The sequence below is a fragment of the Triturus cristatus genome, chromosome 9 (assembly GCF_964204655.1).
Source record: "Triturus cristatus chromosome 9, aTriCri1.1, whole genome shotgun sequence".
NCBI classification, from domain to species: Eukaryota; Metazoa; Chordata; class Amphibia; order Caudata; family Salamandridae; genus Triturus; species Triturus cristatus.
This window is the reverse complement of record NC_140592.1, coordinates 164,129,892-164,141,958: the sequence shown is the minus strand read 5'-3', so window position 1 is coordinate 164,141,958 and position 12,067 is coordinate 164,129,892. Positions and strand designations below refer to the sequence as shown.

General features: G+C 53.5%; 1 protein-coding gene across 4 annotated transcripts in view; it reads left to right on the top strand.

Annotated features, from left to right (window-relative positions):
- TASOR (transcription activation suppressor) overlaps positions 1–12,067 on the top strand; it is a 1,129,919-nt gene that overhangs the window by 1,047,409 nt on the left and 70,443 nt on the right. For all 4 annotated transcript variants that reach the window (XM_085624658.1, XM_085624660.1, XM_085624657.1 and 1 more), the window contains 2 exons: positions 7,229–7,407; positions 7,493–7,654. In XM_085624658.1, the coding sequence (XP_085480784.1) occupies positions 7,229–7,407; positions 7,493–7,654 (341 nt within the window). The remainder of the gene's footprint in view (positions 1–7,228; positions 7,408–7,492; positions 7,655–12,067) is intronic.

Genomic DNA, 12,067 nt, shown 5'->3' with positions numbered 1-12,067 from the left:
TCAACTGATCTGGGTTTAATCCATCACCGTTCTTTAGCCCACTCTGCCACCCCAGTTCAGACATGGCCATATGCAAATCAGTCTGACCCTGTGCCTCAAAGGCCATGCCGCCTTTGAAATGCGACCCAGGCCTCTCCAGTTAGTGAAAGATGCCAACCCCCCTGTCCTACCCCCATTTTTGGCGGTAGAGCAGGCAGGAAAACTAGTAAGATTAGGAGGTGGGCCCATATCCAGCCAGCACCGCCCCTAAGGTGGGGCAATTGATTTAGACCTCACTTTTCAGATTCTTTCATTTTCTTTTGGAGAGAATTAGCATTCTAGGGTCAGGGTTATGCCCACTTGCCGCCAGAGGTGGTAATATAGAGGCACCTTGATGGTAGGCAGCCTGTTGGCTACTACCTGTCACTTCCATTAACACTCCTAAATTGTGTAATCAGAAAGAAACACGTTAGTTAGATTCCTTACCTTAGAATATCCCCAGGCGTCAGGCTGTATCCGGAAAGATTTTTGGTCAGCAGTACCCCTGCGCGTCGGTAGGTGTCGTCTGCGGCTGCACGTCCAGTGTCGTGATCGCCGGGATGTCGTCGTCTGAGTACTTAGACGACGCCCTTGCGCGCTAACGTCATTTTTACTAACTTTTTGGACATTTTGTTTATCTTTTTCGAGTCGACTTTGACTCCTGGTGCCGGTAGGGATGCCTGGGTTCAAGCCGTGTGACGTCTGTGACCAACTGATGGCGCCGCTTAAGGTCCCGGTCGAGGAGGAAGTTGAGAGGCCGGTCGCGGAGCCGCTCGTCGGGATCCAAGTCCTCACACTCCGGTAAGTCGGGGCATGGCAAAGTCGAAGAAGCGACATCGCTCTTCTGGCTCCCCTCGCCGGTCACGCGACTTGGCCGAGGGTTCGGGTGGCACCACCTGTGCGGCTCCGCCGGAGTCGCATCCAGCACCACACCCTTCAGTCCCTGGGCTTCATGTGACTCCGAGCGAGATTCAAGACTTCCTCGTGGCCATGAGGACTCTCTTCCCGCCGTCGAGACCTGCCGGCGTACTTCCGGGCCCCGCTGTTCCGACCGGGAGTCCTGGCGAGCCAGCGGTTTTGGCCCCAGTGCCGTCGTCGACTTCGGTCCCGCAGGCCCCCGTGGGATCCAGGCCTGGATCCCAGTCGACGCCAGTTGACCTCCTGACTCCTCCGCTGGTGCCGACCCCCATAGTGTCGCTCCCGGCGCCGTCCTCGGACGACGCCATCCCTGGTTTCAGTCCGGGTCCGGCATCGGAGTGGCGCCGATGGGTGAGCCTTTCGCCTCTGAGGACCCTCTGGCACAGCAGTGCCAGTTAAGTCAGGACTGGGCAGATGACACTTTGCCTGACACTGGTTTCATCTCTCCTCCTTCCGTGGCTACGGAGGAGGGTGCTACTTATGATTTGGTGCTGCGCAAGGCGGCCAAGGCCTTGCGCCTGGAGCTCCCTGCAGCGGCCGTGAGGACTAACCTCCTCACTGTGGTGCTTCAACCGCCAGTAAGCTCTTCGGAGCCTCTGCTGCAGTTTAATGAGGCCCTCACCGATGTTCTGATGGGCACTTGGTCCAAGCCCTCCAGTCTCTCCTGTGGATCGGAACGTGGCCCGGTGCCACCGCCCAGCTCCGGGCGACCCCTGCTTTCTGTCCGTACACCCCACCCCTGAGAGTCTGGTTATCCAGGCCTCCACGTCCCAAACCGCCTTCCCGTCCGGTCCTCTGGACTGGGAATCCAACAGGATGGAACAGTTTGTCAAGAAACTGTTTTCCTCACTCAGTCTTGGGTTGCGGTCCATTAATACCGCATGCCTTTTGGACCGTTACACCCACTCTCTGTGGGATACGGTGGCGGACGTGCTGCCCCAGTGTCCAGAGGAGGCCAGGACATAACTCGACCAGGCTCTTGCTGAGGGGCGTGATGCAGCACGGTATTGCATTAGATATGGACTTGACACCACGGACTCGCTGGGCAGAGCGATTGCAACGACCGTGGCGATTCGTCGTCACGCCTGGCTGAGGTCCACAAACTTTTCAGGGATGTCCAGAGCACTCTCATGGACATGCCCTTTGATGGCCGTCGCCGTTTTGGTGACAAAGCAGATAGTGCGCTGGAGCGCTTTAAGTACTCCAGTGCAACGGCCAAGTCCTTGGGTCAAGGAAGGGGCGCCACCGCACGTTCATCCAGTCACAGGCCGCAGAACCAGCCTCAACGCGGTCACGGACGTGGATTCCGCCGTGGCAGAGCAGGAGGACAGAGAGCCGGTCAGTCCACATCCGCTCCCACAGCATCTGCCTCAAAGCCTTCCTAGTCCGAGCTTTCAGGTCCATTCCACGCCAGTGGGAGGCAGAGTTCGCCATCACCTGCTCCACTGGCGTACCACCACTTCAGACAGGTGGGTGCTGCAAATCGGCCGAAGGGGCTACTCCCTCCCCTTCGAGGTGACCCCTCCAGCCATGCCACTGCAGTACCACCGCATGTCGGGGGAACACCTGCAACTTCTGCGGGAGGAAGTTACAGCCTTCTTGGCCAAGGGGGCCATCGAGCGCGTTCCTTGCCCAGAAGTAGGTTGGGGTTGTTACTCCCACTACTTTCTGGTTCCCAAGAAGGGCAAAGGGGGCCTACGCCCTACCTTGGACCTCCAGAGCGTCAACGCCTTCCTCCGGAAGAAGTTCAAGATGCTGACATTAGCTCATGTTCTGGCTGCCCTAGACCCTGGAGACTGGATGGTAGCATTGGACTTGCAAGACGCTTATTTCCACAACCCCGTCCTGCCGGCCCACCGCCGTTACCTGCGGTTCACGGTAGGCCACGAGCACTTTCAGTTTACCGTGCTCCCTTTCGGCCTCACCAGTGCCCCTCGGGTGATCACGAAAGTGATGGCGGTGGTCGCAGCTCATCTGCGCAGATTAGGGGTTCCAGTCTTCCCCTATCTCAACGACTGGTTGTTAAAGGCGGGCTCGCCCTGAACAGTCGTCTCCCACCTCCAGACTATGGCCGACCTCCTGCATTCGCTGGGGTTCTCCATCAACGTGCCGAAGTCACATCTGAGTCCCTCCCAGAAGCTCCTCTTCATCGGAGCGGTTCTGGACTCGGCGCAGTTTTGGGTCTATCCTCCCGAACAGCGGGTTCGGGATATTCAGGCTCTGATTCCGATCTTTCAGCCTTTATCCCGAGTTTCGGTCAGGATGGCACTACAGCTGTTGGTTCTGATGGCCTCCTGCATCCTGCTGGTACATCACGCCAGGTGGCGGATGCGGGCTCTGCAGTGGGACCTGAAGTTCCAGTGGGCTCAACATCAGGGCAACCTGTCCGACCACGTCCTGATCTCGGAGGGCACTGCAAGACAGTTGCAGTGGTGGCTCACAGACCGCGATTGGGTCAGTGGCAGATCCCTCTCTCTACCGCAACCGGAGCACGTAGTGGTGACGGATGCGTCCCTCCTGGGCTGGGGGGGGCACGTGGGAGAGGCGGAGATCAGAGGCCTCTGGTCTCCGGCGGAGTCCGGCTCCATATCAACCTATTGGAGCTGCGGGCGATCCGGCTTGCTCTGAAGGCATTCCTTCCCTCTGTCCGGGGAAGTGTAGTTCACTGACAACACCACCGCCATGTGGTATTGCAACAAACAGGGCGGGGTGGGGCTGTGGACCCTTTGTCAGGAGGCTCTGCGCCTCTGGACATGGCTGGAACATCAGGGCATCACCCTTGTGATTCAACATCTGGCGGGCTCTCTGGACGCCAGAGCAGACGAACTCAGCCGCCGGTGCATGATGGATCACGAATGGCGTCTCAACTCGGACGTGGTGCAAGGCCTCTTTCGGCAGTGGGGAGAGCCTTGGTTAGATCTATTCGCCGCCGAAGAGAACGAGCAATGTCAGCAGTTCTGCGCGTTGGAGTTTCCAAGGCGGCACTCGCTCGGGGACGCCTTTCGTCGCGAGTGGAGTTGCGGTCTGTTGTACGCCTTTCCACCTATACCACTTCTGCCCACAGTGCTGAAGAAGATCAGGCGCGACCGGGCCCAAGTCATCTTGGTGGCTCCGGATTGGGCACGAAGATACTGGTATCCCGAGCTACTCAGTCTGTCGATCGATCCCCCGATACGACTGCCTCTTCAGGAGGACCTTCTGTCGCAGCAGAAGGGGACGGTCCTCCACCCGAACCTGTCCAGCCTCCACCTCCATGCGTGGAGATTGAGCGGCGGCAGTTGATGCCATTTGACTTGCCTCCTGCAGTCTGCAATGTTATTCTGGCAGCCAGGCGTCTCTCCACAAAATCGGTATACGCCTGCAGGTGGAACAAATTTGTGGCATGGTGCACAGCAAAGGCTGTGGATCCCCTATCCGCCCATCTTTCTGAGGTTCTCCTCTTTCTTCTTTCCCTGGCCCAGCAGGGCTCTTCTCTGGGCACCCTCAAGGGCTATCTTTCAGCTATTTATGCTTTCCTACGGCTTCCTGATCAGCCTTCTCTTTTCAAATCCCCTGTTGTTTCTCGGTTCTTTAAGGGCATTACTCACAGGTTTCCTCCTGTCCCTTTCGTAATGCCTCAGTGGGATTTGAATCTCGTATTGACCTATCTCATGTGCGCTCCCTTTGAGCCACTTCATAATTGTCCCCTTCGTCTTCTCACTCTTAAGACTGCTTTCCTGGTTGCCATCACCTCTGCTAGAAGGGTGAGTGAGCTCCAGGCTCTCTCTTCTAAGCCTCCTTTCCTTTCTGTCCATCCGGACAAAGTTGTTCCCAGGACCTATCCTTCCTTTCTTCCTAAGGTGGTAACTGCCTTTCACATCGGACAGTCTGTTATGCTGCCCATCTTCTTTCCGCCTCCGCATCCCTTGAAAGAGGAAGAGAGGCTCCATCGTCTGCACACAAAACGGGCGCTGTCCTATCTGGACCGCACCAAGCAGTTCAGGTGGACGACCAGCTCTTTGTCGGCGACGTGGGTGCTAAGAAGGGACGGGCGGTACACAAATTAACCATCTCTCGGTGGGTCGTTTTGTGTATCAAGGCCTGTTACTCCTTAGCTAAAAAGGAACGTCCTGTAGGGCTGAGGGCCCATTCCACTCGGACCTCAGTGGCGACCACTGCCCTGGGCCGGGAAGTCCCCTTGCAGGACATCTGTCAGGCAGCAACGTGGGCCTCGCTGCACACGTTTGCCAAACATTATTGCCTGGACAGCCAAGTTCGGAGAGACTGCTTCTTTGGCCGTTCTGTTCTCCAGGACTTTCTGGTGTGATCTTGTTCGCAGACCCACAACCGGGGTTGGTATTGCTGGGGTATCTATTCTAAGGTGAGGAATCTACCTAACGTGTTTCTTTCAGATGAACAAGTTACTTACCTTCGGTAACGATGTATCTGTAAGAAACATTAGTTAGATTCCTCACCGACCCACCCATCCTCCCCGTATTGCGAACCGATATCTAGGGTTGAGGTCAACCCTTTAAGGGCCCTAGAATTTTTGGGCACCAGTGTAGGTCTGTTGCATGGCTCTGCGTTCCTGGCGCGGAAAGCTATGTACAAGAACTGACGTCAGCACGCGAGGGCGGCGTCTAAGTACTACGACGTCATCCCGGCGATCACGACGCTGACAACGGACGCAGAGCCGCAGACGACGCCTAGCGACGCGCAAGGGTATTGCTGAGGAAAAATCTTTCCGGATCCAGCCTGACGCCTGGGGATATTCTAAGTTGAGGAATCTAACTAATGTTTCTTACAGATACATCGTTACCGATGGTAAGTAACTTGTTCATTAAGACCGTGTGTGTGATACCAAACACCATTACTTTCTGTGAAGCGATCAGGTAGCTGGGTAACTTGTAATGACCGATGCCCAGTACATGGTCTTAAACTGGCTCCCTGAACACTTGCAATGACTAGTAATGGGATTAGTCATCACAGGGGTTCATCTGCTCATACAGATGTGCCTCACATGTAATATAATGCTCCTTGCCTTAGTACTCTAAAGGCCTGCTGTATGGGTGACTTACATTTACTACATGCAGTGTGTGGGTATTGCACTCAGGGTGTGTGCAATGTCATGGTTTCAGAATAGCTTTCACCATTTCAAGCATTCTGCAATGGCAGTCGTGCATGTAGTTTGTGGGTGGGTCCCTTTGGATGGCATAATACATGCTGCATGCCTTAGTGACCCTCGTTAGTACCCAAGCCCTGGGTACCAGCGGTACCATCTACCAGGGTCTTACAAGGGGCTAAATTCCTTGCTAATTGGGGTACAATCAACATTTGTATTGTTTTGGGACAGCTGTGGCACTGGGGCCTGGTTATCAGGGATCCAGTGCACTTCCAATCAACAGCATCAGTGCCAGTGGGCAGAAAGTGGGGTGACCTTGTATAAACTTTCCTACAGTCTGTGTCTAGAAGTCTCTATCCGATGAATAATTTGATTACCTTCGGTAACGCCTTATCTGGTGAGACTTTATCTGGCCACAGATTTCTTACCGACTCTCCTACGCTGTCTGCTCTGTGAACTTATTATAGAGTAAGGGGAACCTTTTTAAGTGCCTTAGACATGGAATCCAGTCTTTCAATGTTACTTGTGGCTTTGTGCTTCTGATGTGTAAAGTCTTGAAAAGAAACTGACATCAGCACGCCTGGGGTGAGACCTATATAGACACCGCACAAGTCAATTTCATCATGGACGACGCCAGCGTGGAGCTAAACAATCTGACTGACAGATCTCTGTTCACAGAGATCTGCCATTCTGCAGTGTGGAACTTCAATAATCGTTTTTTTCAAAATACTACTGTGCACATTATACGAATCTGTTTAGTAAGTGGTATATACATATGTGACCAAGCTCTATATTCCTACTTACTTCTACCAGGCCTTTAAATCCTACTTGAATTGATATTCCATTGACCCAGAGCTCCAACCCATTTTAGAGTTTAAATTTGAAGCTTTGGAATTACAGTTACAGGTCAGTGACATGTTTTATTTTATGACATCAGGAAAGTCAAAACTGTCAATGGTGAGCTGTGTTTTTTATAGTTGCTTTAGTTGCACAAAATAGTGTTCATTGCCTCCCCCCCCCCCCCCCCCTCACCACCCTCCCCCTTCCTGCTTTGTTCTTAGCCTGTTTCTTTGTCTGGTGGTGTAAATATGAGTCGATTAACAATTGATTTGTTTGACATTTCTTAGTTTTTTCCCCAATATTTTGTCACCCTTTCAGCACAGTCTATCTTTCATTTTATTTTTTCTTTAGGATGAATGCCAAAGCCCTAAGTGTACTGACACTTCTGAATACCTATCAGAAGAAACACTTGGTTGAGATTCTGTCATATCATAGCTGTGACTCACAAACACGAAATGCTCCGGAATTGGATTGTCTTATTAGACTTCAGGTTCAAAACATTCACCAGAGGCATGTTGTTTTCTTGACAGGTAAAACGACCCTCCAACATCTGTGGTAAAGCAGGCCATATGTACTTACTTTTACAGCTCCTAATAATGTTTATCTTTCCTACAGAAAAGAATGTCAAAATGTTCTATAGCTATAATGATAATGGAATAATAGTCACAACAGTTGAAGAATTTATGAAGAATTTTGAAACCCTGGTTGGCCACTACAACTCAGCTACAGAAGAAAATTGCCTCACTCAATTAGCAGCTGGACAAGAGAATCACTCAGGTAATACATGATTAGCTGTTTTCCATATTTATAGTGATTATGTGGAGTTAGTTAAAGTATTTGTTAATGTGATGTCATGTAAAATCCAAATATGTATAGCTTCTAGTTGTACCAAACTTGTTTTTTTTTCTGAGAACATGAAACATTTGACCCTTTCAAGTGTTGTAAAATGCATGATTGAGATTTCAATCCGCAGATTTCTTACCTTAGAACGATCCCCAGGCGTCAGATTGGATGTGTAAATTGTTTCATGAGCAGTACCCCTGCACGCGGTACGTGGCATCATTTGGCTCTACATGGCGTCATCGGCGTGGTTCACGCCAGAAGTGCATGCGCAGTGCCTATACAGGTGCCATCTCAGCACGCTGATATCTGTTCTTTTGTTTCTGCACCAGTCAGCGCAGATACCAGGAGAGCTACTGCCGTAATGTCTTTGACTGACTTTTTTTTTTAACTTTTTGTCATTCTTTTTTGAGATCTACTCCTGGTGTCGGATGATGTCAACTAGAAAGGCCAGCTTCAAGCCCTGCTGGGCCACTCACCGACCGATGTCGGTGACGGACACGCACCTTGTGTGCCTCTGGTGCTTTCAGCACAACCATGATGCAAAGACCTGTCGACTGCTGCAACATGCACCCCAGGGCCTTGAGGAGAGCTCCCTCAAGATCTTTGCTGCTCAATATGCAATGCTGCAGCAGTCTCGATCCCAGTCGAGAGGAAGGTCCCGGGACTGGCCACAGTCCAAGATCCTCGTCGCACTCGAATTCATGCTCTGGTAAGTCCCACAGGAAAAAGAAAAGTAAGAAGTTGAAGAGGTCTTTGACCTTGCCCCGTCCGTCAAAGCCATCCGCTGAGACGCGGGAGCTTCATCATTCGTGGCTTGGCTCTGCGGTTGAGTCTGGGTGTGCTCTTTTCCTCCCCAAGTTTCTGGTAGTCGGAGTGACACCCCCTTTTATCTTTGAGAGTTCTGTGAGGCCATGCACCTCATTTAATTGGACGGCCTGTTCCCGCTGGCGTGCCTTCAGGTGTCGCGGATTCAGGAGGGGCCAGACTGTTTTTCCGCTAGTTCCTTCTCCTGCTCCAGTCAGGCCCCTTGGATCCACAGTTGGATCCGGACCGGGGGCGGTCCTATCACCTTGACCTTTCCTGGCCCTGGCGCCAGTCCCGATAGACACGCGACCGGCGCTGGTGGCACCATCCCCATTCTCATCCCCAACTCCAGCACTGAGCCAGAGGGGCGTTATTTAATGTTGGTGCCCACTAGAGCCATGTCTTCCAGGCCAGAGCCGAGCCCTGTTCCTTTGGGCCAGGACTCTGGAAGGAATAGCTGGACCCTGAACAATACCAGCCCCGTGACCCCAACAAGGACTGGTGTGAGGAATTTTCAGATGCCAGTGGACAGAACACCTTTTTAGCTTTAGCACTCTCCACAAACCTTGTCCACAGAGGAGGTAGCCTCTTTTGCGATGGTGGTGAGAAGGGCGGCCAAGGTCCTGGACCTTAGCTTACCCTTAGTGGCAGTTAAGATTAACGTCTTGACAGAGGAGCTACAGCCGGCCGTGATGCTCTCTGAACCGCTTCATCCATGTAATATAGTCCTCCCAGACGTCCTCCTTCAGACTTGGTCGAAACCCTGCACAGTGACTCCTGTTAACAGGGCAATTGCACGCCACCACTGCCCCACTCCAGAAGACCTCAGTTTCCTCATGGAACACTGTACTCTGGAGAACTTGGTGTTCCAACCTTCCACTTACCTTGTAAATCCTGGTGCATTCCCTACCACAACACGGGATAGGGGATCCAAGGAGCTGGATACCTTAGGAAAGAGAATATTTTCGTCCACCAGTCTGGCACTGCGGTCTGTGAACACTGCATGCCTTTTGGGCCATTAATCCCATGCACTGTGGGATTCCGTTGCGCAGTGTCTGCCATGGTCCTGTAGGAGGCCCGGGCCCTACTATCCCAAGCTATTACAGACGGGAGAGATTCAGACACGTTCACTATTCGTTGTGGTCTGGACATGACTGACTCACTGGGCAGAGCGGTTTCTTCATCAGTGGCCTTACGGGGCCACCCACACCTGGCTGAGAACAGCTGGCTTTTCAGGGGATGTTCAAGCGTCCATTATGGACATGCCCTTTGGTGGATTCCTGTCACTTCGGAGACAAGGCAGTACTTCAGGGATAGCCGGGCAACGGCCAGGTCCTTGGGCCTTTCCATGGCTCCTCACCAACCCCAGTCCACCTTTTGTTCTTTTTTTTGGTCAGGGAAGGGATTTCCAGATGCGTCCTTACCCACCCAGCCACCACGGCGTGCAAGCTTCCCAGCCTCTGCATGGCCAAGGATGCAGTACCCACAGACCACATGGGTCGGGCAGCCAGAGTCCAGGCAAATCCATGCCCTCCCAACCCCCAGCACCTGCAGCCTCCAAACTCCTTCAATATGCCCCCTTACCATCATGGGCAACCAGTGGGAGGCAAGATACACCATCGCCTGCCCCACTGGAAGTCTGTAACTTCACACTGCTGGGTTCTTCAGATTATCCGAAGGGGCTACTCCATCCAATTCATGACCTCCCTTTCATCCATGCCACCACTTGTGGTGGCGGATGGATGACCATCTCTCCTTACTCCTCTAGGAAGTGATGGCTAGCCTTGCCAAGGGAGCCATTGAGAGAGTGCTGGTGCCCGAAATCTGTTGAGGTTCTTATTCCCTCTACTCTGTAGTGCCCAAAAAGGACGGAAGCCTTCGTCCTATACTAGACCTACACCCTCTCAATTTCTTTAGAAAAAAGGAGAAGTTCAAAATGGCCATGCTTGCTCAAGTCCTTTCTGCCCTGGACTCTGGAGACTGGATGGTAGCAGTGGACTTGCAGGGCGCATATTTCCACGTTCTCGTCCTGCCTGCCCACAGGCATTACCCGCGGCTCACTGTGGGCCACGTGCACTTTCAATTTGCTTTGCTTCCCTTTGGCCTTATGAACGTCGCTCGGGTGTTCACCAAGGTGATGACTGTGGTCTCAGGAGATCAGGGGTGCCAATCTTACCCTTTCTGAATGGCAGGCTGTCGTCGTAGGAAGCTGGCTTTGTAGTCTGGGCAAGCAATTATGCTTATCAGAGAACATTTTTAAGCATTTGTTGTACACAGACAGGAAAGAAATGGTTAAGCACACTTAATCACTAAATCGGAGACCAATGGTTTGTAAAAATGTTACTTTTAGTATATTTATTTATCTGAAAGAAACACGTTAGTTAGATTCCTCACCTTAGAATATCCCCAGGCGTCAGGCTGGATCCGGAAAGATTTTTATAGCAATACCCCTTGCGCGTCGCTAGGCGTCGTCTGCGGCTCCGCGTCCGTCGTCGGCGTCGTGCGATGGAATGACGTCGTCGGAGTACTTAGACGCCGCCCTCGCGCGCTGACGTCAGTTCTTCTTTTTTCCGCGCCAGTAAGCGCCGATCCGGGAAGAGCTTACCCCTAGTCATTTTTTGGGTAACCTTTTTGACTTATTTTGGTCTATCGACTCGACTCTGGTGCCGGTAGGATGCCTGGTTTCAAAGCCTGTGACGCCTGTCATCGCCTGATGTCGGTGACAGATCACCATCGCCGGTGCCTTTATTGCCTTGGGGCCGGCCATGACGCGGAGTCGTGCCTCGATTGCCAGGCCTTGACATCGAAAGCTAGGCGGGAGCGGTCCCGTAAGCTTCTCGAGCTTCGGCACTCGGCTCCGCGCCGCTCTCGGTCCCGGTCCAGGGGGAGGTCCAAGGACCGATCGCGGAGCCGCAGCCATCGTCATTGCTCGTCGGGGTCTTCGGGTAAGTCGAAGCACTCCAAGAAGTCCAAGAGACGACATCGCTCTTCGGACTCCCCTCGCCGGTTGCGCGACTCGGCTGAGGGTCAGGGTGGTCCCACCCCCGCAGCTCCGTCGGAGCCGCGTCCGTCCCCATACCCGCCGGTCCCTGGGACTGACGCGACTCCGGCGGAAGTCAGTGCCTTCCTCTCGGCCATGAGGGGCCTGGCTCCGCCGTTGACGCCTATAGGTGCGCCTTCAGGCCCCGCAGGTTCGACTGGGCGACCTCGCGTGCCGGCCCCGACGCCGCAGGTCCCCGAGGGATCCAGGCCTGGATCTCAGTCGGCGCCGGTCGACCTCACGACACCTCCTCCGCCGACACCGGTTCCACCCCGGACAACGTCGTTCCTCAGTTTAGCCCCGGTCCGGGCCCGACGCCAACGCGGCGCCGCCCGGCACTGCTACCGGCGCCGATTGGTGAACGCTTCATCTACTGCCCAGCTCCGATCTTTCCTCCTGTTTATCGGGAATCGGATGACGAGGGCGACTGGGAGGGGTCTGAAGACCCTATGGCCGCTCAGGCCCAACTTTCTCAGGACTGGGCAGAGGAATTGGGGGATGCC